Source organism: Eschrichtius robustus, chromosome 9 (genome assembly GCF_028021215.1).
Source record: "Eschrichtius robustus isolate mEscRob2 chromosome 9, mEscRob2.pri, whole genome shotgun sequence".
Taxonomy (NCBI): Eukaryota; Metazoa; Chordata; class Mammalia; order Artiodactyla; family Eschrichtiidae; genus Eschrichtius; species Eschrichtius robustus.
Window position 1 is genome coordinate 58,878,240 of NC_090832.1, and position 27,266 is coordinate 58,905,505.

General features: G+C 42.0%; 1 protein-coding gene across 1 annotated transcript in view; it reads left to right on the forward strand.

Annotated features, from left to right (window-relative positions):
- The window catches only part of SIM1 (SIM bHLH transcription factor 1), a 64,843-nt gene that overhangs the window by 12,048 nt on the left and 25,529 nt on the right, over nucleotides 1-27,266 (forward strand). Inside the window, exons 3-8 of the mRNA XM_068551132.1 lie at nucleotides 945-1,034; nucleotides 1,556-1,664; nucleotides 1,799-1,884; nucleotides 2,606-2,805; nucleotides 3,022-3,128; nucleotides 3,764-3,911. Coding sequence (XP_068407233.1) covers nucleotides 945-1,034; nucleotides 1,556-1,664; nucleotides 1,799-1,884; nucleotides 2,606-2,805; nucleotides 3,022-3,128; nucleotides 3,764-3,911 — 740 coding nt within the window. The remainder of the gene's footprint in view (nucleotides 1-944; nucleotides 1,035-1,555; nucleotides 1,665-1,798; nucleotides 1,885-2,605; nucleotides 2,806-3,021; nucleotides 3,129-3,763; nucleotides 3,912-27,266) is intronic.

Genomic DNA, 27,266 nt, shown 5'->3' on the forward strand with positions numbered 1-27,266 from the left:
CTTCTTCCCTTCTCATGTTCAAGCTTCCTTTTCAAGGCTCTGCTCAAACAGCTCTCCTAAAGCCACTCTGGTTCTCCCCCAGGCCTCTGGCCACTCAGTCTCCAGGCCCTCACAGCACTGTCTATTCAGCTGCATGTTCATTATATCTGTCTTTAGGCCAGTTGTCCCTTTTGGACTTCCAGATCCTTGAGAGCAGGATCTGACTCATCCTTATGCTTCACTGCCTGGACTGAAGCCTCATTCACAGAGATAAAGGAACAGTGAAAATCGAAGACTTTTCTTCATGGAGAGCCTGCCAGTTTGATGCATCAATGTAAACACACACATACACACTGTAGCACCACTCTATGGGCTTGCTGCCGGGAAAGCCTCCCATCTCCTAAATCCCCCTCTCCTGGACTCTTTCCAGAGCCACTGGCCAGCTGCCTTCTATCTACAAACTTTTCAAACTGCCAGCCCTTCCACATCTCCCAGTGCCTACTATTTCCCAAACCCTGCTAGCACTCTTTCCATTATAGAATGTCCCACTATGAAACTCTCCCAGACTGACACAGGAAACTTCTGGTTTGCTCGGTGACCATCACCCCAAGAACCTAACCCACCTCTTATCACAGGCTGTGATGTTTTTCCCCCCAGAATGTTTGTGTATGTTCCAGATATGTCTGCTTTGTCCATTTTGGTGAATCCTCAGTCTTGGAGGGCAGTAGCCTTGTCCAACACTTCCTAGAGTCTCTCCTAGGGTGCCGCATGTCCCATGCTTACAGATTTGGAATGAACAAAAGAGAGACTCTTGTGGCTGGTTTTCTTTGCCCTATTTCCTGCCAGGCCCTGTCTACTCCCTCACTCTGCACTTCTGGCAGAACATCTCTAACTTCTGTACCCCCCCCCCCAATTTCTCTCGATGGCCCAGAGGGCTCTCCATTCAACGGTTTCTATCTCCCCAGACCTTGGATGGCTTCATCTTTGTGGTGGCCCCAGATGGGAAGATCATGTACATCTCGGAGACAGCTTCAGTCCACCTGGGTCTTTCTCAGGTAGGTGAGTGGTCCACACCTCCAGCCTTCAATGTTTACAGCCAGGGCTGGAGGCTGGAGGTAGGGTCGGGGTGGGGCTTTCCCAAAGCTTTTATACGTGTTTCTGGGACTGGAAACATCTCAGCTGGCAGGAGGTCTGGATCTCCCTCTTCCTCTACTTATCCTTTAGCATCCACCCCAAGCCCAAACAATGGCTACCTTTTTGAGCTGCTACCATAAGCCAAAGACCATGGGAGGTGGTTACATACTCAGGTCGTGATGTCTTCACCAGAACATTGCCAGGAAGCTACTACTATTACTACTTCAGTTACCATTATTATTCTTTCCTCTCATAGATAAGGAAACTGAGGCTTAGATGGGTTGCAATAAGTAGCAGGCAGCAGAACTGGAATTAGAACTCAGGACCGACTCTAGAGCTGTGGCTCCTGTCCTCATAGCCCTGCGGACCCCCGGCTCAATCTTCCAGCCCCTCCGTGGGGCATCCCACCTCCTCGGAGACGGTGATACCCGCCTCTTTACAGGTAGAGCTGACCGGGAACAGCATTTACGAATACATCCACCCTGCGGACCACGACGAGATGACGGCGGTGCTCACGGCTCACCAGCCCTACCACTCTCACTTCGTCCAGGGTAAGGCGGACGCGCGCCGGCGGCACTCCGGCCCATCGCAGTCCCTGGTAGCTCTTCCTCCGTTAGCCGTGGCAGGGACATGGCGCCGCGCCGCCGGCCTCACGCCCTGCGCCTCCCTCCGCTCCTCTCTCCAGAGTACGAGATCGAGCGCTCCTTCTTCCTGAGGATGAAGTGCGTCTTGGCCAAGAGGAACGCGGGCCTCACCTGCGGCGGCTACAAGGTGCGTGGCTGAGAGGGGAGATCCACGCCCCGTGGCGGCCGCGGCCACCGAGCCTGGTGCAGGTGAACGGGGCAGGACCACAGGCGCTTGCGGCGGCCTGGGAGGGAGGTTCCGGCCGCCGGGACCACAGTGCCCCGCACGTGTCAAAGCGCCGGGCGCACCGCCAGGGCCATTAAACTTCGCGAAACCCTGGGGACTTCGTTTTAAGATTGCGTACGTCTCACTGGGTCCGGGTACTGCCTGGCCGCTGGGGGTCTTAACCTGGGGCACGCAATGGGCCTTAGGGGTGTGTAAAGCGTCTGAAACGGTCGGTAACTTAGGTAGATTCGTAGAGTTTACTCACAGCGTCAGATTCTGCCCCCTCCCCTGCCAGAGGTTAAGAACCAGCGCTTTAGCTGGCATCCAAGTTTTTCTTGTTTAACAGCACTAAACATGATCAGAATGCAGGTTCCAGGGCCCCACTTCGCGATCCGGATGCATTAGGGTTGGCCGGGCTCAGGCCTCTGCATTTTCCTCAGCTCCCAAGTGAGCTCACTGGGGCAGCACAGTCGTATAACTTGAGACACGTTGGAGCCCCAATAACTTTGGACACTTCAATGCGCGGGCGTGACCCACAGGCGTTTGTGGCCGAGGAGAGTCTCCAAATGTTTCAGTCCCTTCGCCCCCTTTTTGCATGTTTCCTGGCTGTGGCTGAGTCTCCCGCCCTCACCGTCCGCCTCAGGTCATTCACTGCAGCGGATACCTGAAGATCCGCCAGTACAGCCTGGACATGTCCCCCTTCGACGGCTGCTACCAGAACGTGGGCCTGGTGGCCGTGGGCCACTCGCTGCCTCCCAGCGCCGTCACGGAGATCAAGCTGCACAGCAACATGTTCATGTTCCGCGCCAGCCTGGACATGAAGCTCATCTTCCTGGACTCCAGGTGGGCGGTCAGGGCGGGAAGGGGTCACCCCTAGCGGGAGGGCGGCCCCCGCTCAGTCACTGAGAGCTCCTCGTCTACCTTATGAGCCCATTTTGCAGATGAGGCGAACTGACGGGGCCCTGCGAAGTGAGGGTGGGCACCCAGCGCTGAGGCGGCTGTCGAGGGTGGGGGCGGCCCAGCAGCCCGCGCTCATCCCGCTGGGGTTGCTCTCCTTAGAGTGGCGGAGCTGACGGGGTACGAGCCTCAGGACCTGATTGAGAAGACCCTGTACCACCACGTGCACGGCTGCGACACCTTCCACCTGCGCTGCGCCCACCACCTGCGTAAGGCGCCACGCTGCCCGGCCCGGGGCGGAGGACGGTGGGGGGAGGGGAGGGGAGGGGAGGGGGGGTGGTAGGAGAGGCCCTGCGGGCGCCTGTCCCAGCACCGGCCCCACCTCATTTCCCTCCTCATCCGCGGGCCCTCACACAGGCCGAGGGAGAGCCTCTGAGTTTCTGGGTGAAGTTCTCCCAGGATGGGTCTTGTTCTCCTATTGATAGCCGCTCCCCTCCCCAACCAAGATGGAAACGGAAACCGAGGCTCGGCCACTTGGCTCACGCGCGTTGACTCGCTTCAGCTTTGGATACAGCTTTGCTTTGAGTTTAATCTCCGAGAAAGGGAACGTGAGCATCGGAGTTGAGCGACCCAGACCCTCCCTTCCGTAGGTAGAACATCGAGTGCCGGGAATCCTCCAACTTTAAGTGTTGCCCTCTTTGCTAACCGTGAGGGACCGGAGCACTCGCTGCAAATGAACAGGACAGTCGGTTCATTTGGGAACGTTCTGGTTGTCTCTTCCTCCTGCCCTGGGAGCAGTTATTAGGGCTCACGGGGGACCCGCCCTCCCACCGCCAGGGATTACATTTGGACCGGTTCAGGAGCGGGTCCGTTCCCCATCAGCTGCCTTGTGTCTCTCCATCAGTGCTGGTAAAGGGGCAGGTGACCACCAAATACTACCGGTTCCTGGCGAAGCACGGCGGCTGGGTGTGGGTGCAGAGCTATGCGACCATCGTGCACAACAGCCGCTCGTCCAGGCCGCACTGTATCGTCAGCGTCAACTATGTCCTCACGTGAGTGCAAGTCTGGGACCCCTTTGCCCACTGCAGGCGACCCTGGTTTCCACGAGGGTGCAGGTGGTGGGCACGGCCGGGTTAGGCGAGACTGGGGTCCGCGGGGGACGCCGGTTTTGACCCTGAGCGCTGGCTGAGGGGCAGCTCCAGCACTTTCGCCGTTATGAAGAGACTCTCTTACGTTCTAGAGAAAGATTTAGGACTTTTCCCATCCACAGTCCATATTTGCTTTCTACTCTCTCTCTTTTAACCTTTTAATCTAACTCTGCATTAAATAAAACAATGCGGCAGGAAAGAGAGAGAGAGAGAGGAGGGTTCCACGTACGGAGCCGTTTATAGTTAATAAACAGGACATCTGTTTCACTTTTTCAAAGCTGGGTTTGAAGTTCTTAATTTTAACCAGAGTCTCCAATCAAAGTTAAGAGTTCTGAGAGAGTGATTCCTTCCCTGAACCACAAAGGGGGTTTAAGTGACCAGGAGGGTCTAACTTTAACCTCCAGAAAGCAAAGGGACCCGACCTGAGCTAAGACTGCAAGTCTTGGCGGGCGCCCAGGCCCGGCTTGTCGTGCAGTATCCTCGCTGCGTGAGGAGCCGGCCTCGCGGGGCCACCTGTGGGCGCGGCTGGCTGGGCGGCCTCGGTGGCTGCATTGGAGCCTTACTCTTTCCAGAAACAATAATCATTTCTGGTTAGCGGTGTGGCCCTGCAGGCTGATCACGTGTCCTGGTGTGCCCCTCTTGAAGAAAGCACGTTCTGCATAATGTTTGTGAAAATAGAATTGCTTGGGGTTGAAGCCTTTAGGAAGAACCCTTTTGTGTGCAGAGTTACCTTTTTTTTTTTTTTTTCCTTTTTTCTTTTTGGTAGAGGTTGAAATTCTTGTGATTTTAGGTTACCTCAGCAGTTATTTACTTTGGAAGCGCTGACACACCAGGGCACTTAGTAGAAATGCTATTTTGACATTAGGAAGTTGGTTAAAGGGTGTTATTTGGAATCAGACTGTACTATTGGCCATGAGGAGTAGATTCATTTCCCGTTCTTTTAAATTAACAAATTAAAAATGTAGTAGTTGGAAATATTATGCTTGGCAATAAGATTATTTACTCTGTGCCCTGTTTAATAAGAAAATTTAATTCAGTAGGCTTGGAAAATGAATTTGGTTTAAATGAGGATTCAGTATTCAAGAATAATAGCTGGTTATTAAGAAGAACCTTTTTATTTCTTTCCTTTTAGTAAATGGTATTAAAACAAATACTGTTAGGTTCTTGTAATAGCAAGAGAGCTGCGGATTTTAACAGAGAGCAGAAAACATACCAGTATTTGGGGTACCATGAAACAAAACCAACTATTTTATGAATGCAGTTTTTCATATTGTTTAAATAAACGTAAGAGAAAATGGCAAAACATAATTCATAAAATAAGCCACTTTGTGGAGTAGAAGTATTAAAGAGTGAAAAATTATGTCTGCTCACCATGGAAAGGAAACGGACATTCTTTAAGAAGGTGCTTTGTATGTCTGAGACAGCACGAGCGTTATACATACACTCTGTTCTGTGGTGGGTGCCTGTGGTTATAATCATTTTTTATCAAACAGCGGGTATATAGTCACACAGCCCCATATAAATGATCAGAATGCAAGTTAGACCTCCCAATGGGTAAACTGAATTTATGTTTAGAGTCATTTTGAAATATTCTGTTTTCCAGGGGATAAGTGTACTTTCTTTCTTCTGTTGACTCTGTCATTCTTCACTCTACACACTTCTTCAGAGCTGCAGGATTAGGCTCCCAACTCTACATCAGATTAAAAAGAAGTAATGAGGATAAATGATTTACAGAGGGAAAAATAACATCGCACACGTTTTTCTGAATGTTTTATACCTCTGAATGAAAGTAGAAATAAACACACAGAAGCACACAAGATGAAAAGCTGAAATTGATTACCCTTTTATGAGGCTCAGCTCCAATTCTTTGTATAAAAATTCTTAGGACAATTTTTATAGCTGCAAATGTGGAAACTGCCTTAGATGGAATGTCATCAAGTGGCTCTGTGTGTGTTGACAAGATTTTCATAATGAACAGGTTGCAGTTTGTTTGATGTGTATATCACACATCTGGCTGGAAGTTACTAATTTACATTGTCTTAGCAAATTAAATAGATGGCTATTGATTCTCTATGGTAGCAGTGAACTACCACATACATTTGTTTTCAGGGCTAGTTCTCTATGAAGCCTGAGAATGATAAGTGAATTCTTTCCAAATACACCACCTCAAACAATATACTTAAAACCACAAGCCCCCCAAATAACTTGACAGGCCAGATGTTTTCCAAATTTAGACAGTTTAATAGCATACTTTGTGAAGAGGTTTTCATGTTATGAAAGTAGAGAGAATTTTAAGTAGTCATTGGTCAAATGAAGGTGTGGCATTTTGGTGGAAGCTACATTCATCAGAAACTCATTTTTTTTTTTAATTGGGCAAATCTGGGAATTTATTTGAAGTATTTTTTTAAAAATTCATTTTGAAATAATTTTATACTTTTGGAAAAGATGTAAGAAAGTATAAAGCACCCCTGTATAGCCTTCACCCAGATTTTTACCAGTGGTTAGCATTCTGCCACTATGCTTTGTCATTCCCAATCTCTCCCTTCCTTCCCTTCCCCCTCCAAATATATACACATGTACATATACGTGCACAAATATTTCTATCTTTTTATGAACTATTTGAGAGTAAGTACAGCCATCATGCTCTTTTACCCCTAAAAGCTGAAGTGTGTGCTTCCTAAGAACAAGGACATTCACTCATATAACCACAGTAGAATTATGAAAAGCAAGAACTTTAACAAAAATATAATACTATTATCCAATATGCAGACCTTATTCAAATTTCTCCAGTTGTCTCAATAATGTCCTTTGTAGAAAACCTTCTATTATTTTTTTAACGTCCAGGATCCAATCCAGGATCACACATTGCATTCAGCTTTCTGTTTCTCGAAGTCTCTTTTAGCTAGAACATTTCCTCATGCCATTTTTGTTTTTCATGAAAGTGATCATTTTAAAGGGCACAGGCCCACTATTCTATACACAGTCCCAGAAACTCATTTGTCTAATTTCCTGGTGGTAAATTTATTGTTGAAGTTAAAATATGCCTAGAAAAATTAGTCATTATTATCTAACAAAAGCAATGATGAATAGAAATGTTCAGTAACCTTGTTTTAATAAGCGGCTGTGACAGTGACTGTAGGAATTTTAGAGGCAGGTGGTGTTTTTACTGGCTCTTGTCTGACCAGTGTACAAAATGTTGGTGTTCTGGAAATCTGGAGAAGAAAGGGAGAAGACATTATGATTAAATTTAAAATTTTTTCTTAGTTTTTCTCTGGGTCCTTGAGGTTCCCTGAAGCTTGTATAGCTCTTCATTAAAACTCGCCCCCACCCCCAAAAAAACCCCAAAACAGGAAAAAAAAAAGCTGACCAGCTCGTGACTTTCTATAAGACACACATACCCTGTTAGCTTAAAAAAAAAATCTTTCTTATAAACTTTGAGTGCCCACAGGGTTTGAAATAAGTGTTAAGTGTGACAGGCCCTGCTCCCTGATTATTTTCAAGAGGAGAGGTGACTGCAGCTAGTGTCTAGTAACAGTGAATGTGGGGAAAGTCCAGACAGAAAGTATGGAGAGTGAAAAAGAGCATACTGTGTGAAACCAACGTAATTTTCTTGAATTTGTATTTCCTCGAGTTTGTTTAATTAGTAGTGTTAGTTATTCATAGCCAGTTCAGATGGAAAACATTAGTACTTAATGTGAAGAAAATTGAAAATGTGGAACACCCAATAAACCGTGAAAAGTAATTTCTAGAAAAATGAACAGTCTTGATTCTCTTTATGTTTTAAAAATTAAACTTTTTAAATCTACTTTTAAGGATCAACCAGTAAGGTGTAACCATCTCATTTTAAAATATTTCAAAAATGTAAATTTTTCAAACATACAAAAAAGTTGAAAGAATCGTACAATGAATATCCACATACACATCATCTATAATACAAGCCATATTTGCTTTCTGTCTCTCTCTTCCTATATGTATGTCTATTTGTATATACATTTTTTTCTCCACTGAATCATCTTAAAGTAAGCTACAGACATCATGATGCCTCATCCTTAAATAACATTCTCCTACATAGCCACTGTACATTTATTATGGCACATTTGAAGCGTTCAAACTACTGTGTGTAGAAGGTTGCAAAAATATACATGAGATCTAGTTTACCAATGCCATTAAAGACAATCCGCCACTGAAATTCATCAAGTACTCACTGATGCGTGACCTCATTTAGGATGACTGATAGACAATATTTTGTGAGGCGACTTCTGTAGGATATAGCAGTAAATGTTAGTGTATTTTAAACTAGACTTCTAATGAGACTTGTAAGCTAATACAATTCTGATATTTTGCTTGGAAGGTAAGAGAGAAGATTTTCAGAGTAATTTGGTAATTTTGGAATCAGATACATTTCATATCTTCAACCATTTTTTTGTTGTTATTGTTGTTGGTAAAGAAGCCTTCTCTGTTTATTTCCTAAGTTTAGAATAGAACAGTGTTTCAGGGGAAAATCTCACATGCTGTTTTAGAGTGATTCACTGAACATATAGAAGAAAGTAATTTTCTGTCTTACAGTTTCTATCTCAGTGTTACAGAAAGCAGAACAAATAGAGACAATTTACATTAGTGGTCTATATAACACTTGCTATCTACTGAATAATCCTTTGAATTTGTAGAAAAGTTAGGGCAAATGCCAAAGGAGACATACTTTCTTCATAGAAAAGAAAAAAAAAAAGACGGTGTCTACACTGTAATTATTGCAGGTCCCATAATTTTTGTTCTTCTTTGCATAAAACCACTGTAGTTCTCACAATTAAAAAGGGTTTTTAAGTGTTAACATATTCTGTGACTATAAACCCTTACGTATCCTTACCATAAAGCAGCAGACATTAAAATATGCTCATATTAGTTTGCCTTTCAAGTGTGTTAATAGCACTGAGCTAATTTGAGCACTTAAATTTAAAAAATTTTTAAATTAATTTAAAGGCCCAGTGATATTATTGCTATTACTAGTAGGAAATTTTAGAAAATGCTTTTTAAAAACTTGACCAATAATTTGAGTAGTTATAAAAATGGACTTTATTTTTCTGGCTTTTGTAGCAAAACCACCCTTTTCTATTACAAGTAGTGTCGAATGAAGCACCTTTTGACTTAGCAGTCTACACCAAAATATGAAATAATTTATTCTCGTGCCTCAGATCGATGGAGCACTCATTGCATAGGTTTAATGTTTTTGATCATGAAAAATAATAATCATGTACCAATGTATACCCATAAATTAGGTTTGATCCCTAATTGTGTTGAATTATTATTAGGATAATACTGAACATCAAAGCCCCTTTTGTCCTTTTCAAATGATCTTTTATGTAACTGAATGGTCATAGAAACAAATGGAAGACACATTTGTATAGATAGTAATTTATAACAACCAAAGCTATTAATAGTAATTAATAATAATTTTATAACTACCAAAACACTTTATTAAAGGAAAGGGCTGGGACATTTAGTCTGTTTTACAGTACCTAATACCAGTACTCACTTAAATAACCTTATCTTTCATACACTTTTCACTAATTGTAATTTTTTTAATCAAAATGATCTGTATTTAGTTTTGAATTTCTCATTTATACTCAAAATTTTCCCCCCATGCTGAATACATATTTCTTTTAAAGCGCTGCCACATTCATTACTTAATTTGCTCTTTTGACATCTCTGTACAGTGGTTGGGGCCGGGATCACACTCCCCATTTTCTAGTTGAGGAAGCTGAGGTCAGACCTGCTGAGTAAGTAGTGAAGCCAGGGTTAAAACCTGGAATGTCACCTGTATCCCCCAGTTCTCTGTACGGTGATGGTGGGGGAGAAAATGTCTGGGAGAGAGGAATGGCTTTAAATGAGTAAGGGCTGTAGTGTCAGGCCACCCAACTTCTGGATAGGCTTTCATCTGGTCTCATGATGGAACATGAAAATGCTGCCTCTGTGTTGCTGCTTCACAAGTATGTACAGGTATTGACAATTGAAGGGGTTAAATTAGCAGTGCTACCTTCTCAACGACATTCAGTTAAGAATGTATCTTTTTTTTTTCCTTTAAGGGCATTTTCACTGTGTAAGAAAAAATGTGGCCTGCAAACATTTTAGTTTTTTGTTGAATTGCTTGCCTTTAGGTTACACAGATACAATATTGCTATTACTAATTATTTCTTTTCTGCAACCAGATTTAACATTTTATGTTCTTGTTAAACAGAAGTCAGTGAATTGGCAAACCAAGTCATCCTTTTTTTATCACATGAGACACCAAATTACCTCCTGTGGTGGCAGGCTATTTGAGAGAGAGAGACAGAGAGAGAGAGAGAGAGTGTTTCCGGGGGTCAGCACTGGCCCTTTTCTGTTTTTGAAGGATAATGGCAGAAAAGGTTGTTCCCTGTGGGCTCTGTTCAGGGGCTGGGGATAGAGAGCTTCCCAGCATGCTCTGGGCAGGTGCGTCATCCTCTGGCCCTTTGGCAGTGCCGCTGCCAGGCCGCTTCCCCTTCCGCAGGCCCCTCTGACTTCCACTCCTTCCTTTGCTGTTACCCTGACCTGGATGGCACTGACTCACAGGACCTCCCCTTTACTTCCTGGGTGGAGGCCGCTTGGTGCTTACTAAATGACCAGCCTGACCACTCTTCTCTGGCTGTTGGGAGGAGAAGGGTTCTGATCTTTGAGTCACATCGTGGAAAAACATGGATCATTACATTTGAAGGCAGGGATTCATCCATGTTATTATGAATGGATGGACAAATTCAAATAAGGCTTGACTGGAACTCCAGAGAAACATGTTTTTGTCTTTTGACTTAGTGTAGTCATGAGGCAAACGCTGTTATGTTTGGTACAAGATGTGTGTGTGCAGAGGTGGGTGGATTATGCATACCTTTTTTTTTTTAATTGAAGGATAGTTGATTTACTTTTTTTGGATTATGCATATCTTGGTAATTTAGTAAAAGGCTGCTACTTCCTTCCCCTTATCCAGTGCTTTCCTCTCTGTTTTCTGTTCTCATTGGCTTGTGACATCTTTCCAGATGAGCAGGCGGTGATAGAAAACTCATTTGGGTTGAAGTGCTGGTGTCTGTGTTTAAGCCATCATGCCAAAAGGATAGGTTGGAGTTTAGATGGAACCTGGAAATACCCGAGTGCCTATGAGTGGAGGGATTTAACATTCTGCCTTGTCTGAAGGAGTAACTTCCCTTCTCCTTTCCCCCTGCTGCAGACATCCCAAGGTCCAGAGAGCTGGCAGTGGGCAGAGGTGGTCCATGGTGAGGGCAGGGCTAAGGGCCGTGAGAGAGGAACTAGCTTTTGTTGGGCACTGACAACGTTTGGGGTCTGGCTGAGTCTGGGCCATCTGTTTACCATCTGTGACTTTTACTCTGGGAAGTTATATTGCACTAGGATCGTGATTTTGTTTTTTTAAAAGCACAGTATCATTCGAAGCAACCTGCAAGGGAAAGGCGTGGGCTTTGGTGTCAGATGGATCCAGGTTCGAATATGCGTTGCTGCATAATAGCTGTGAGACTTTGAGCACAGCTCTACTCCTTTGACCCTCTGTTTTCCCATCTGTGAAATGGAGACATTTGCACACACTTTTTAAGGACCGAGGGGGATTAAATGAGATAATGTACGTATAGCACAGTACCTGGCAGAAAGCAGATGCTCAAAATATCTTAACTGTTGTTGTTAGCTCTTGCCAATTATGTGAGGTCAACTGAAATACTTTGGAAGGAGATGAATAATTCCCTCTTTAACTTGGATTTCAAAATCCTCGAATCCACAAATTTAAGTGTTTATTTTCTTTCCCCTCCCCAGTCCTTCCATTCACACCCCTCCAAGCATTGTGCTCTTTGTGTGTGGTGGCTTCTATAGTTTGATTAAGCTCACCCTGTTTTTCACTGGTGTCACTGTATGCTCTAGAGGGAGCTGAGATTTCTGCTTGGATGGAGGTAAGCCAGCCTTTACCAAGTGCCTTATTTGTGCCAGGCAAGGTAGAAGGTGCCTTACCTGGTGAAATGGTGTTTACAAGGAAAAAGAGGGTTCTAAGAAACTAAGCTTTTATCAAATTTCTGAGGTTAATTTAGTTGGAACCAGTGTTTTGTCAATTTTACCAAGTCAGTAATTATAATTTAAAGTGAATAAAACCTGCGACAGTGGCATTTTTGATGATCAGTGGAGGCTTTTGTATGTTCCCTATCTCTCTACATGGACTGGGTATGGCTATCTCACCAGTGTTTTACAGAGGATGGCAGATTGCAATGATTTATTGCATGTATACATGAAGCAGAAGTCTTGGCTTCTCTTGAATAGTTTACAATTTAGTTGACAAAATAAAAGAGTTTCATTTAAATATTTAAGAACTCAGATTAGTCTAGTTTGAAATGATATGGTACACTTGCACTATTTGCTAAGGGCACAGAATTCAAAGGAGCTTGAAATGAAGGTGGAGGTGTCAGGGAAGGAGTAGAATTTTAAGGGTTGGACAGAAGTGGGATCTTTTGAGATGAAACAATGACTTCCACACATTTGTCCCATTGTTCTTTTTCCATAACTATTTCTGTGACAGTTAGTCACTCTTCAAATTCGATTCAGCTGTGCTTGTCTCACTGCTCTTGTCTAAGCTGGGTTTCTTTCTGTCTCTACCTTTTTACCTGAACTTTTTTTGTTGGAACTGAGCGTGTTGCATCAGGATTGGAAACTATTTTCCGCAAAGCTCTTACCTTTCCCAAATGAGTACTAGTATATCTTCAACATGTTCATCTGACTTTAATAATAAATATATATACTTTTAGCATCCAGGCGTAGGGCATAGTTTTTAAAGTTTTAAGGGATGTCAGTATTCTGAATTGAACTTAAAATCTTATTGAAATGAATACACAGTGGCACCACAGTGGTATAATGGTTGTATTTTAAAAATTATTTGTAGGAAGTAAATGTGAGATATACATTAGGACAACAAACAGAACCAGAATGGAAGAGAGGGAGGTGTAAAGAAGCTACCGGAAGGCCTCCCCAGTGCTGCGTTTGACATTGTAATCCTACTATTAGAATATGATGTAGCCTAACCCCTAGGCTTCTTACTGAGATGTTTCAAACTCTGATAACCATAGGGATGTTTTACAAGATATTTGAAAAATGTGTTATGAAATGAGATATCACTACATTTTATTATGCAATATAGCATATTAGTTAAGGGTTTGGGCTCTGGGTCTGTTGCCTATTTAAATCCCAGCGCTACCACTAACTCTGTGATTGTGGGCAAATTGCCTAACTTCACTGTCTTTTTTTTCATCTGTAAAATGCGGGTAATAATTATATCTACCTCATAGAGTCGTTGTGAACATTAAATGGATAATGTGTGAGGTTCTTGGCACTGTGCCTGATTACAAAGTAACATGGGATAAGTGTGAATTATTAGGGTGATTATTTCAGTGAAATTAAATAGAATAATTTTTGGCCTGCCAGTAAACGCAGAATAAACGTCTGTGAGTCTTTGGGCTGAAGGAGGGAAAGCACAAGTCTTCGGAAGGCCGAGGGCTGCCCAAGAATGAGAAGTCACCAAACATTCTGATGCATCTGGAAAGGACTGTGAGACCATCCTTCAGTTGGTTAGTGCTAATAGGTCTTTAAGCATTTATAAATGATTTATTGAGCACCTATTATGTGTCAGGCACAGTGCTAGGTTCTGAGGACATCAAAATGAACAAGACAATATCTGCAGGAAAAAGAAATAAGCGCAAGTCCAAGCTATAGCCTACCTTGATTTCTCCATAGGTTTGCTGATGACTGAGATTCCTTCCTGGAGGGAAGTGCTTCCATCCACAATTAGAAGAAAGAGGGCCCAAAGTACCTTGGGACTGTTAGACTTGGGAGTCAGACTCCCCTCTGGTTAGATGGTGGGGAGGGAGTGGATGCAGTGGGAGGAGCCGGGCCCCTGGAGAGAGGGGTGTGTGTGTGTGTGTGTGTGTGTGTATGGAGATCATGATTGGCAGCAAGGTAACTGATTGCAGGCTAAGAAGTCCAATTTTAATTCTCACAAGGACATTGCCCAGGGCAGGTCCTGTGTATCTCATTACCTGAGCCAGAGAGAGAGAGAGCAGTTGTGCCCAGGTTGACTTTTGTCCTGTTGGAATGATGTTGAGTAGATTTTTGTTCTGCTTTGAATGTGATTTTTGAATATTTTGTGGGGCTGACTTCTAATAGGATTATGCATCTCAGCAAATTTTAAATTGAAGAATCTCTCTAGAGTCAAAATAGTCTTTGCCGATTTATTGCATTTTTAGGAAGTGTTGCTAATTATTTTAGGTTAATATAATTAAACTTTTCTTTTGTAAAGGGAAATTCCCAGGCATTGCTGCTGCCTTGCCCTGGAGAGACTGGAAGATGACTGTCAGCTCCAAGCTGAAGGAGGGGTGGGAAGGTGCTCTTGTTTGTTGCCAAGCTTAGAAAGGTTGGGGAATAAGAAGGACTCGCATTTGAGGGGCGGTTATTTTGTGCCAGAGGCTCAGAGAGACCAAGTGACTTAGCCAATATAACACAGCTCAAGAGTGAGCATACCAACCCAGGGTCCAGACTCCAGAGCCCATCCAATTTCCTCTTGGATATGCTGTTTTTAAGCTGGTAACATTGTACTAGGGTGAACCATATGAAATTGCCATTTCTGTATATTGAAATAGTCCAAAATTGGCAATTTTATATGATTCCACCTATTGCTCAGGAGGTAATAGGATGTTTCGCAGAGATTTTACCAAGGTCTATGGATAGTTCACTCTCTTGTTCAATATGGGGTCTCCACTGCTTGCCAGAACCAGCCAGCTGCCATGCAGTATGCTGACTTCCAGGCCCCAGCCCATCTCCCCTCCACCAGTTTAAGCACCAACAGTCATGACATGTTCACAAAACAGCAGTCCAGAAGCATCACCTGTAGACCATTATTTTATTTAGAACATCTAATATTTTACCAGGATTCAAATGCAAGCTGCTGTCTTTACTAGAAGGATATCTTTCCTTTGATTGATTGCTAAATAGATAGAGCTTGTGAAAGGATCTCTTTTTTTTTTCCCTGGGATTTCTTGTTCAAACAGAATTTGTTGTATCCACATCAGTAAAGCCGTGCTAATGTGGGCTGCTGGCCAGATCGTGGAAATAGCCTCATTATGTTGAACTGGATGTCATAATGTTACCCATTAAAGTGGGATTCTCTCTGTGTTTGTACTTTTAAATCCAAGTCCCTTGCCACTTTTTACATCTCTCTGAGAATAGCAACATTCTCTAGTAATGCAATCTGAGAAGGTGCTGGCTCTCTCCTCCTCCTACTGAAAACCACGATAAAAATAGAATCCTGGTTTCAGAGCATTTTTAGGGGTTTGTGGCTTGCTTCTGCTCCTTGGTCATTCATTTCACTCTCTGCGCTTGTGATGACTGTAATGTGTTCTGGTGGCTGAAGGTAAGGACCCACGAGATTTACTTCTTTCAACACTCCCATTAATTGATATCGGTGTCCAAATATATGACAGGAAAAGAGCAGCATATTTTTTCTTCCAGAACTAACCAAATGCAACACAAGAGTTTTCATTTTAATTTTTAAAAAGCCGTTAAGAGACTAGTAACGTCACAGCATTTCTGTTAGCTGTTGAAATCTTGCTACAGTCCTGGCAAAGTGAAGTATTTGTTGTGCTGGATTTGGGTAATGGACCCCTGCAGGGTTACAGCTCAGAAATGCTGGAAGGATGAAGCCCACAAAAGGGAGGGCAGAGTGGGTGTCAATCTCATTCCTGCAATTAAAGCAGTTAAAGAAATAGCAAAGTGCAGGGTGGTATTTATTATGAGGGTTAACTGAAAACCAGGGGAAAATATTTAGAGATGTTACATGGCATTTCACATTGTAATCTCTTTTCTATTTGTGTCTCATCTTGTTGACTCAGTAGGACCTTCATTATAAACAAATTTCTATCCTTAGAATCAGCTTAATTTCTGTGCCTGTAATTAAGAGGATGGTAAGAAATGCTGTAGAGCATAGTCCTCTCTACTGAAAACTAGGCATGTTTCTTGCATTCACTCCGCAAGTATTTCCCCAGTGTCTACCACATGCCAAGCTCTGTGGTAGGACTCTGGTATGACCAAGTCAGACAAGGTTCCTACCCTCATGGAGCATAAATTTTAGTGGGAAGAAATAGATAGTACTTATAAACAAGTAAATATGTTTTATAAAGTCAGGAAATGAGGGGGGAAAAAATTAAGGGACAAAGAGATGGAAGTGGTCAGGTAAGTCCTCTCTGAGGACTCTTAAATGAAGGGAGGGAGGCAGCCATACCAAGACCTGCAGGGAGAACATTTCCAGCAGTGGGAAGCAAGTGCAAAGGTCCTGAGGTGGCAATCAGCTTGACAAGTTGACAAATGGAGGAGGTCACTATGGCTGGAGCAGAGAGAGAGAGAGGGGAAGAGCAGAAAAAGAGGATGCTAGAATAGGCAGAGTCAGATCATATTGGGTCTCAAAGGCTTTGGGAAGCCATTGGAGAGTTTTGAGCCAAAGGCATGGCATGAAGTAATTTAAGCTTTGAAAGGATCGTCTGGCTGATGTGGAGAATAGGCTTTGGGGTGGGTGATGGGAAGAGGCAGGGAGACCAGTTAGGAAATGATTGTAATTGCCTAGATGAGGGAAGATGATGGCTTGAAAGAGGGAGGTTGTGGTGAAGGATCAGATTCAGGACGTTCTGAAGGTAGGCCAATGGGGTTTGCAGATGGACTGGATATGAGTTGTGAAAAAAATAGGAGTCAAGAGCAGCACGTAGGTTTTTAGTCTGAGCGACTTGAGTGAATCATGGGAAGAAGCAGATTTGTAGGAAAGGGCAGCAATCAAGGGTTGTGGGGGGACATGTTTAGTTTGAGATGCCTGTCGTTAATCAGAGTGGAAACACCAGGTAGGCAGTTGGATCTGGGTGTCTTGGAGTGGGGAGGTCTGAGCTGAAGATGAGGGTCATCAGCATATGGAATTTAAAGCCAGTGGGGGGGCTGAGATCACTAGGGAGTGGGTGTTACTAAAGAAGCAGCCTGAAGACCAAGCCCTACAGCTCTGAGTGGTTTAGAGTCTGCAGGAATAGGAAGTGCCCAAGAGGAGGCTGAAAGGAAGCAAACAGTCAGGGATGGGAGTAGTTTGGTGAAATATATGCAGTCAGGGCAGGCCCTGGGGAAAGTGTGAATTTTGTCTTTGGAATGTTCCCTCCCTTTTCAGTGGTTTTCCATCTTCTGTGTGGTGCCCTTTCTTTCAACTGATTCTTTTAGTTTCTCTCATCCCTGGTAACAACTGCTCTAGTTCTCAACGTGTGGTCCCCTGACTGGCAGCATCAGCACCATTCAGGAGCTTGTTAAAAATGCAAATTGTGGGCTCTACCCTAGACCTACAAATGAGAAACTCTGAAGAGTGGAGCCCAGCAAGCTGTGTTTTAATACATTTTTCATGTGCTTCTGATGCATGCTGAAATTTGAGAATCACTGCTCTAGAGAAAGAAGCTGATAAACTGAATCAATGAAAGATAATAGATGAGGCTTACCCTATTATCCTTTTCTGAGCCATCTGTCTAAAGCCAAAGAAATAAATGTCTAACAACAGATATTGAGCATCAACCTCTAGACCATTCTTGAGACATCTTCATGGGAGCCAAGGAAACATCTCCAGCCCTAAAGATAATAAAAGCAGGCAGCTGCCTATCCTGTCTTTAGTAGTGGGCTCTATTTATAACTATATATTCTGTATAGTATTATACAAGCTCTCTGACTCCAAATATGGCGACAATGAAAAATTTGGCATTTCAGTGGGCAATTCAAAATCTCTAGCAACAATTCAGAACTTATTTTGTTAAAACACAACTTATTTACCAGGCAATTTAAAATATCTGAATACCAAGGCACATAATAATAATAATGATAATGATAATAAAACATTTGTTGAATTGTGAATTCTTATTCATAAAATACATCTCAAATTTATTTTAGCTGTTTAAATAATAGAGTTTAATGTATATTTAGTTAAGCATTACAGTAGTAAGGACTTAAGGAGATTAGAAATAAATGAATCCAATTAAAGAACACACCTGTGAGATTTGATATGTCCTAGGTATGAATGAACTGTTTGCATAGCAACTGTAAAGAAACCGTTAAATGATTAACTATCTAGAAGAGGTTTAATCAAGAATAAATGCTATAGGTCATATTTTAAAATATTTAAGTTAAACAGATGAAGACTTTGTGCATTTGAAAACATCGCATCATGCCATCATTTTTTGCTGTATCTTTTCCCAGGGAGTTCGAAGACTGAGGTTCAACTTTTCTGTGATCTGCAGACATGCCAGGGCCTTGTGTTGTGTAGAAAAGGGCAGAGCTTCCAACAGTGCCATGAGGTTTGACCTGTGGGGCCTCCTCACACACTGGGGGATCTGGGGGACCCTGAGATCTTGAGGATAGGATTCAAATTTCCCAGTGTTGGGGAAAGATTATTTCTTCGCGATTACGGGTATCTTTTCTGTTCCTGGAGTTTGTGTGGAGTTGAAAACAGGAGGTGTGCTCTTTCACCCTCTCTGCCAGAGGATTTTAGGGTTTAGGAATCAGCTTTGTAAGGGTCAGAAGAACTAGGTGAGAAAGCTATTCCTGTGAGAATAGAACCTCAGCCAAATATAAGGTGTTAGGTGATGGATTCCCCCATTACCTATCTATCTTAGATATTGGAAGAATTCTAAAGAGAACATATATTTGAAAAACATCAGCTTAATAATTGACAGCGAAGGTGAGAGGGAAGGACAGAGAGGGTGGGGAGGTGAGACAGAATGCAAAGAGATGGAAAAGAGGGGACCAGAATAATATGTGTGCATTTTATTTTCTATTTGTGAAAATTTTTAAATGTAAGAAAAACTTGGTTGATATTAATATCATTTTTTTTTTATATTTGGCTTTTTTTTCCCTCCAGAAGTGGGCTAAAATTAGGGATTCTCCTGGGAAAGGAGACCGACCATTTTTAATTTACGCCTTTGATGAAAGAGGCAGCACATTTTGCATTTAATTTATTTGAATCTAACTTTTAAAGTCCACCTCAAGAAAATAAGAAACAGCACAGCTATAAGATCAACAGGATTTGGAACTTAGACCAGGAAGATTCACAAACATACCTAAAACTTTAGTAGCTAGATATAGAATGAATTCTGAACGTAAAAAATTAAGTTCCTCAGAACAAGAAATGTGGCCCCAAAGTAGGGTTTGTGCCATTTAAACAATGACAAATATGTCATCTATAACTCATATGAAACTAAATTGTTTTAAGAAACTCCGTGACAAGACTTTCATTTTTTCAGTCATAAGTAATATTTTAAGTTATAGTCTCCAAAGAAGGAAACATAAAGTCCTATAGTACACTTGAAAGCCTTCAGAGACAGATAATTCTGTAAGGTAGGAAGGGTGGAAAATAGATCAGAAAGTGAGTGAAATATATAGGCACCAAGAGAGCATAAGGTCATTTGGACATTTAAAAATTATTAAAGGTGTGCATGAGAAGTTGAACCTATGGGAAAATAAGTTTAGTAGTGCTTTCTCTCTTTTGTAATTTAACATTCACAAAGAAGAAACCCTGGATATATAAGGAAAAGAAATTGGGGAACCATTTCACCGTGAGGTAGGAGTGCCTGAAATTTGCCTCAATTAGTGTTTCTTTTTCAATAAATTTTTTTCTGATTATAAAAGTCATTCATGTTTATTATAGAAAAAACTAAGATAATGTGGAATGGTATAAAGAGAACGTAAAGAACATCGTTAATCTATTTTCCAGATCTCCTCTGTTAACATTTTAGTTTTTTGCCTCCCACTATGGTACATGCATATACATGCCTATACAGTACATGTTGATTTAAAAAGAGAAAATTTTTCACATTATCAATAGTATTTTTCACATTATTAGAGTAAAAAAAATGAATGACTGCATAATATTTTATCACATTAGTAGGCCATAATTAAGTAATGCTTCTATTGTTGGTTCTTCCTATTTGTTTATTTATAATTAAATACAAGAAATTATGCTGATAAACACCCTTGTATATAGACTTTTGATACTCATCTCTGATTATTTTCATAAGATATATTTCTAGAGGTGGAATTACTGGATTTAAGGTATGAACACTCCTAAGACTCTTGATAAACATTGCTAGTTCACTGTCTTACCAGTAGTATATAGAAATACCCATTTATTTCACCTTGCCTTCGTTGAGATTTATTGTCATTTAAAAAATCTTTGCCAATTTGAAAGGCAAGAATGACATCTGGTAGCTGCCTTAATTCACACAGGTTAGTAGTAGTGAGGCAAAACCTTTAAAAAATTATTTCTCAGCAATTTGTGCACTGCTTACATCCTTTTCATATTTTTCTATTGCAGAGATATTGTATTCATTAGTGATTTTTAGAAGTGTTTCTCTGGATGTTTAAAGCACTATTCCTCCTCACCCCTTCATTATAACTGTAATGCTTCCAAAGACATGGCTGAGGATGAAATTAATTTAGTATTCTAGTTTGCCTAAATATCACATATGCCATGCCTGAATTATAACTTGATAAAAAATAAGTGCATTTAATTAATATACATACCACTAAAACGGTAGCATATGATTTGTTTCTTTGACTTAAGATCTCACAGAATTTCAGAATGATCATTATTAATTATAATATGGGAATTTAAGAATCCCTCACATAAACTTGCTTACTTAGCAGATATTTCTTTCTTATTTATGTAGAAAAGTTTGCCAGTTTTTTGAATTTTTGGTCATTCGGATTGGAGAAGAATAACAGTTTATTGCCATGAGAATTATTTTGTTAATCACTTGCAAGTGAGCGTCTGTTCTCTGTAAGATATTTGTGCTAGACAGTAAACAGAGACTATTAGAAGAGAAGGAATTTAAGATATGCCATTCACTGTGAGACAGATTTACAAGTGCCAAATGAGCGGTGGGACAGTGGTAGAGGAGCTCAGAGGAGGGAGCAGGGAGAGATCACTGTGGCCAATGGAGAGAAGGAAACAAAGTCAGATGCAGTATGGTGACAGGTCTGGATTTAACTATATTTCAACTTGTGTCGTGGGTTTGTGTGAAGGTGTTACACTATCCCTGTTGTGAGGATGGTTGGTCTTGCCATATCTTACATTATAGTTTTTGACTTACTTTTTGGTGGTTGTTGTTTGTTTACAGCCCTGTCTTTCCTTCTTGAAATCACAATGTGATAGTAAACCTCATTCACCCTCATGTAATACTTACTCTCACATACGAGAAGAGAAGGGTAAGTCATCCCTTACCCTTGTGAGGCCATCCACTCCATAGCATGTTGGATGAAACCTACAGAATGGAGGAGAAAGAGGTTTCTAGGCAATGTTTATGGAAAACCCAAGACTTTTGGGGAACTACTAAAATCACCAAATCAAATGGAGAAAACCACAAGGAGCAAACACAGATCCACTTATTAGTATGAGACTATTACATTTCCGAGGGTGCCTTAGCCTAATTTCCCAGCAGATTGTCTAAGTCTGTGAGCCCCTCACAGTATGGAATCCTCCTTATCAGCTCTCTCTGCTGGGCTCCGTGGGAGCCTGAAAATGAAACAGAAAGTAGGTCTCTCTGCTGCAGAGGTTTACCCAGTGGCCAGGCAGTAACTCTGCCAGGATATAAAGAAGGTCATGCACTTCATGTAACAGTGACTCTAGAATCCAATTAAAAAGTTTCGCATAAGGCACAGTCATTCCTACTTAATCCGATCACGGTTTAATGCAATCCTTTTCTTATTTCAGTCAGTGCCTTTGGAGCCAAATCAATTGTATGTCTTTGTTTCCACGTTTTCCTCGGTAATTTGATCACCTTCAGCCGTTAAAAAAAAAAAAAAAAAAAAAGCTCAATTGGGAAATCTGGCAACATCTTTTACGAATTGCCACATAACATAAAGTCAACAAACTCCAGAACCGCCAGCTCCAAAACTGACATGACAGAAACAAAAATTCAGTGGAAACAAAAGCAGAAAAGGGTAAGGCAGAGTCGAAGAGGGAAATTCTTGCAAAGAATCTTGACTCAGCATGAGCTGATCAAATTCTGTTGATTACTTCTCTGTAAACTCATTCCCACTCGCTTGAAGGTCGTACATATGTTGGTGCTGCTGTTGGCATCGTGGATGCCAGTCTCCCAGTCGAAATGATAGACATAATATTGATGCATTTCTCTGAAGCTGACAGTACCTTTCAGCAGCGAAGACACCTTTCATTTGCTTTGCAAGGGCATCACAGTGAGCTTCCCATATGGCAATTTGGCATTTACCTTGTGAGTGGTCGTGGAATATTGCTTAAGGAAAGGCTGAGAAGGCCAATGATGCAAAAATAGCCCCTTTTATTCTATTGGAATTTGAGTAATTCCAAATATGTATATGACTATTATAAAGTTTAGAGTAGACTCAGATGGTTAATTCTGCAAATTGAATGATTTCTGACTGTCCATAATGGAATAAGAGGATTACTTTGGTCTGTGTAAATATGGGTGAGATTGACAAGCTGCAAGTCCTAGTGATTGCAAATTACCCATTTCACATTGCTTTCAGAGCCTAGGTACCTGAGGATGTCTATGGCGCTGGTACAAGTCGTTAAAAAGAGAACAAAAAAAAAGTAAATTGAAAAATACGCCAAGTGGCATATGTCACAGTTCCTCTTTCAATGTGCCAATCATATCTGGGAGAACAGCATGAGCTGCCCTTGAGAGGGTTACCTATGGGGTCCTTAACATGGTCTATGAGGCACTTCTCAAGAAAGCTTGAGCAGGGCTGAGTCCTTCCTTTATTAAAGTCAGCTAAGTCAAGCTCCTCACCATACTCATTTCAGAGTCTAAGTTCTGTGCACCCACGTATTTTATTTTGTCCCACTCCACAGGGGAGCACTGAACGGCTTTACTAGGCATACACCTAACTCTGAGGATGTGTGTGTATACCAGAATATACCTCACTAGGGGAAGGGGGAGAGGTAGAGCCAGACTCTTCTTTGTGTCTGAGTTTGGAGGAGGGAAATGGAACTCAGTAATGTGATTCCCATCAGCATCTAGACCTTTAATCTATACAAATGAAATACTCTATTTAATAGAATTCTAAAAGTAAAACAAATGCTTTGTTCTCAGTGAATCTGCCATGCAGAGTTGCTCTTGGCAGTACATCAACCGTACTTGAAATGTCTTTAAGTGGGTATTTTTTTATTGTGCTTTTCATCCTAACACATCTTTTGAGCTGTTAGAGTCTCGAACAGAGAAACAGGAAGGCCGAGCTCCTCTCCGAATGCCAGGTCTGTCTTGCTCTATGGTCTTCATTTGCTGACTTAGCAATAAAGAACTTAATGAACTTAATAAATATGTTGGCCACACTACAATAGAGTTTAGAAGCTAAAAAGGAACAGAGCAAACAAAAATGAGTTTGGGATAGAAAGGAAAGAAATACAGCATTAGGGAAGTGTTTGTAATGAAATGTATTACAGTTGCTACCAAAGTGAAACTATCGCTTTGGGGAAATCAGGTGCCAAAAAGTGCCATCGAGGGTGGAAGTGAAGAAATAATACTATTTATTGAGCATTTACTATGTTCTAGGTACTGTGCTATAAACTTTCCACGTAATATTTCATCTGAACCTCAGCACACCCCTATGAATTTTAAAGAGGAAATTAAAGTCTAGACAGGTTGTCACACAGTAAGAGGCTCAAACTGTGATCTACCTGACTTCATGATCTTCTGCTTAATTTTGGCAGATGCGTTTTTGTATTTTTTGGTGCACCAGAACATTAATATTTTAACCGGTGTATCCAAAGTATAACTCTTTTTATATTTATTAGCTTTTTCATGTATATATGTAGAATTTAAAAGCATTTACTGGCTTTCAAATTTTATTTAAGCCTCTTTAATTTGGAGTATTTTCTTCATTGGAAACTATGCAAAAATTTTGGAGAGACTTTTTCAGTAGTTGAGATGCATACTCTGGGGTCTGATAGTGTGCAAGAGAAAAGTGAATCCTTGTTTACTCTCTGCTTGTAGCCATGATGTCTCTGTGCTGAAATGTTGCATTAAGAATGAGTTGACAAAATGATTTGGCCAGTTTTCAGGGGTGCATGATTTTTGCTGTCAGTCGTAGGGACTGAATGGATACTCTGCTGCCCAGCAGACAGAAGTACATTTGACACAGAAGATGGTCAAGGATGGGGGCTCTACCTCCTGTCAGAGCCTAGCTTGCTCACTGGCACATGCATGTGACCTCAGGGCCAGGTGGGTCTGGGGACTCACAGCCCACAGGGATCTTCTTCCACAGAGAAAGGCTGTTGGGTTCCAAGTTATTAGTAGTCATTGAAGAAAACAGTCTTATTTTAGTTGCATCCTTACCTTCTTCCTCTTCCATCTGTGTGAACTATTGTGCAAAATGCCATTGGAATAGACAGAATAGGTCTTGACTCTAATCTTCTAGGAACTTAGATTCCACTGGGAAAAATAGGACATAATCTCTTGAAAAATAAGATTAGAGGAGGAAAGAGATAAGCTTCTGGTTCCTTCCCCACTTCCCTCAGGAACTGGCCCTGGTGCCTCGGTCATGAGGGTAGTGACTTAGTCCTTTTGTTCATTGCTGTGTCACCACGGCCACCACAAAGACACTTAGTAAACACATACTGAAGGAATGGATGGGCTTAGCAGCTGGGAAGGGCTTCCTAGAAGTGAATGGGATCTAAGATAGTTCTCTATAAGAGGGGTTTTATAAGCATGTGTTGGAGCAGAGAGAAAATCAGGAAAGTAAAAGGTCAGTTTGGGGAGAACTATTTTGGATGAAGTGAGGGGCTAATGAAGGAAAATTCTGAGATATTGTCAGAAAAATAGGTGGGCACCACATTTTGGCGGGCACTGAGGTTCTGACCAGGGAATGCTCAGAGCCTGTGCCATGTGTTGTCCTTGGGAGTCGATTAGAGCTTAGAGTGTATAGCAAACCAGTGATGTGATCAGACTCCCCAAGCCCAGGAGACAAATCCCATGCCCACCTTCTAAATTTTTTTTTTTTTTTGGCCGCATGGCACGTGGTATCTTAGTTCCCCGACCACGGATCAAACCCATGCCCCCTGCCATAGAGCGCGGAGTCTTAACCACTGGACCGCCAGGGAAGTCCCTACTTTCTAAATTTTTGTTACTCACATAGGAGAATTTTTTTTTTTTTTTTTACTTTCACTGAGTAGATGGACTGTTTGATAAGAAGCCATTGCAATTTGATGACATCTATCACTACACTCCAGTTGGTTGCAGTGATATTATTGGACCTGTTTTAACTGGTTTCTATTCCTGGTCACTTGAGGAGGAACTCCTTGCCTGAATTATACTTTTGCTTTTGCCGGATCTCTCTGTAGAAGAATAGGTAGGGAAAAGGAAAAGAAGGTTAATGAATATTCGCTGAACCATGGACACCTGCCAGTCACTTTTACATATATAATTTTATCAATTTGTTACACTGAATATAGCTATCTTAATCTGAAGAGCATTGAAAATGCACGGAAAATGTTTGAAAAGGTGAACCCATTAGAGAAAGGAAAAGTAAGATAAGAAAAAAATAAAGGAAGCCGTGGAGTTTGTTGCACAAAATGCCTGACCTGAGGACTTGTATACTTGCTAGAGGTGGTGACACATCAGACTTGGGCTCAGGGCTTTTTGACTTCATTGCAAAGAGGGAAACATGATGAATGATATGATTCACAGCGCTTGTGAGATAAAAAGAAATCAATTACTCAGGAGCAGCTCAGCTAGTTCTGGAACCTGAGAGAAGATGCTCCCACGAGTCCTCATAAAGAAGACTCTGAAACATTTCAGTCTGGCTGCCAGTGGGAAGGGGTGAGGAGTGTGCTGAGACTCCCCGCTGCCTGGGAGCAGGCTGAGGTGGTAGCTGGGGGCAGGGCCAGGCTGTCATCTGTAGTCCCTCAATTCCTCAGCAATACCTTTGTAACGAACTTTCTGAGATACACTCTATCCCGGTCATATCACAGTCTGCAGTTATTATGTTTATTTGTTTATTATTTCTTCTCCCCAATAAATTGTAATCTGCACAAGGGCAGGGACTCTAAATGCCTTATCTATCCTTGCATCTCCATATAGCACAAAGTCTGGTATATATTAGGAGCCTAATAAATATTTACTGAATGAAGGAGTAAGAAGAACTGGTGGGAAAGTGTACCCTAAGGTAACTGAATTAGTTAGCCTGTTGAAAGGGATTTTTTTTTTTTTTAAATTTATGGCTGTGTTGGGTCTTCGTTTCTGTGCGAGGGCTTTCTCTAGTTGCGGCAAGCGGGGGCCCCTCTTCATCGCGGTGCACGGGCCTCTCACTATCGCAGCCCCTCTTGTTGCGGAGCACAGGCTCCAGACGCGCAGGCTCAGTAATTGTGGCTCACGGGCCTAGTTGCTCCGCGGCATGTGGGATCTTCCCAGACCTGGGCTCGAACCTGTGTCCCCTGCATTGGCAGGCAGATTCTCAACCACTGCACCACCAGGGAAGCCCTGAAAGGGATTTTTTTTTAAAATATAATTTAATTAATTAATTTGTTTATTTATTTTTGGCTGCTTTGGGTCTTCATTGCTGCACGCAGGCTTTCTCTAGTTGCAGCGAGCAGGGGCTACTCTTCATTGTGGTGCACAGGCTTCTTATTGTGGTGGCTTTTCTTGTTGCGGAGCACGGGCTCTAGGCGAGTGCGGGCTTCAGTAGTTGTGGCACGTGGGCTCGGTAGTTGTGGTTTGCAGGCTCTAGAGCACAGGCTCAGTAGTTGTGGCGCACAGGCTTAGTTGCTCTGTGGCATATGGGATCTTCCTGGACCAGGGCTCGAACCCGTGTCCCCTGCATTGGCAGGCGGATTCTTAACCACTGCGCCACCAGGGAAGTCCCAAAAGGGATTTTTAACTAATAAGCTAGATACACTAGTTTGCTAGCCATACGAATATCTGGAATGTTTACCCAGAATGATTGATCTAGGAGCAGCTGATAGAAGACATTCTTCTTGCCAGTGATCAGATAGCATCAGGTGGTCAGTTGTCTATGGCGCTCACCCCATACAGAAAATTTTTAGAGTAGATTTTATAATCCATATCTTACCAGTGAGGACACAAAAGCTCAGAGAATTTGAATTATAGATTTATTTTCTACTTATATAAAAATAATGAAAAATGTATTTTTTAATCAAGACATCTTCATGAGCATATC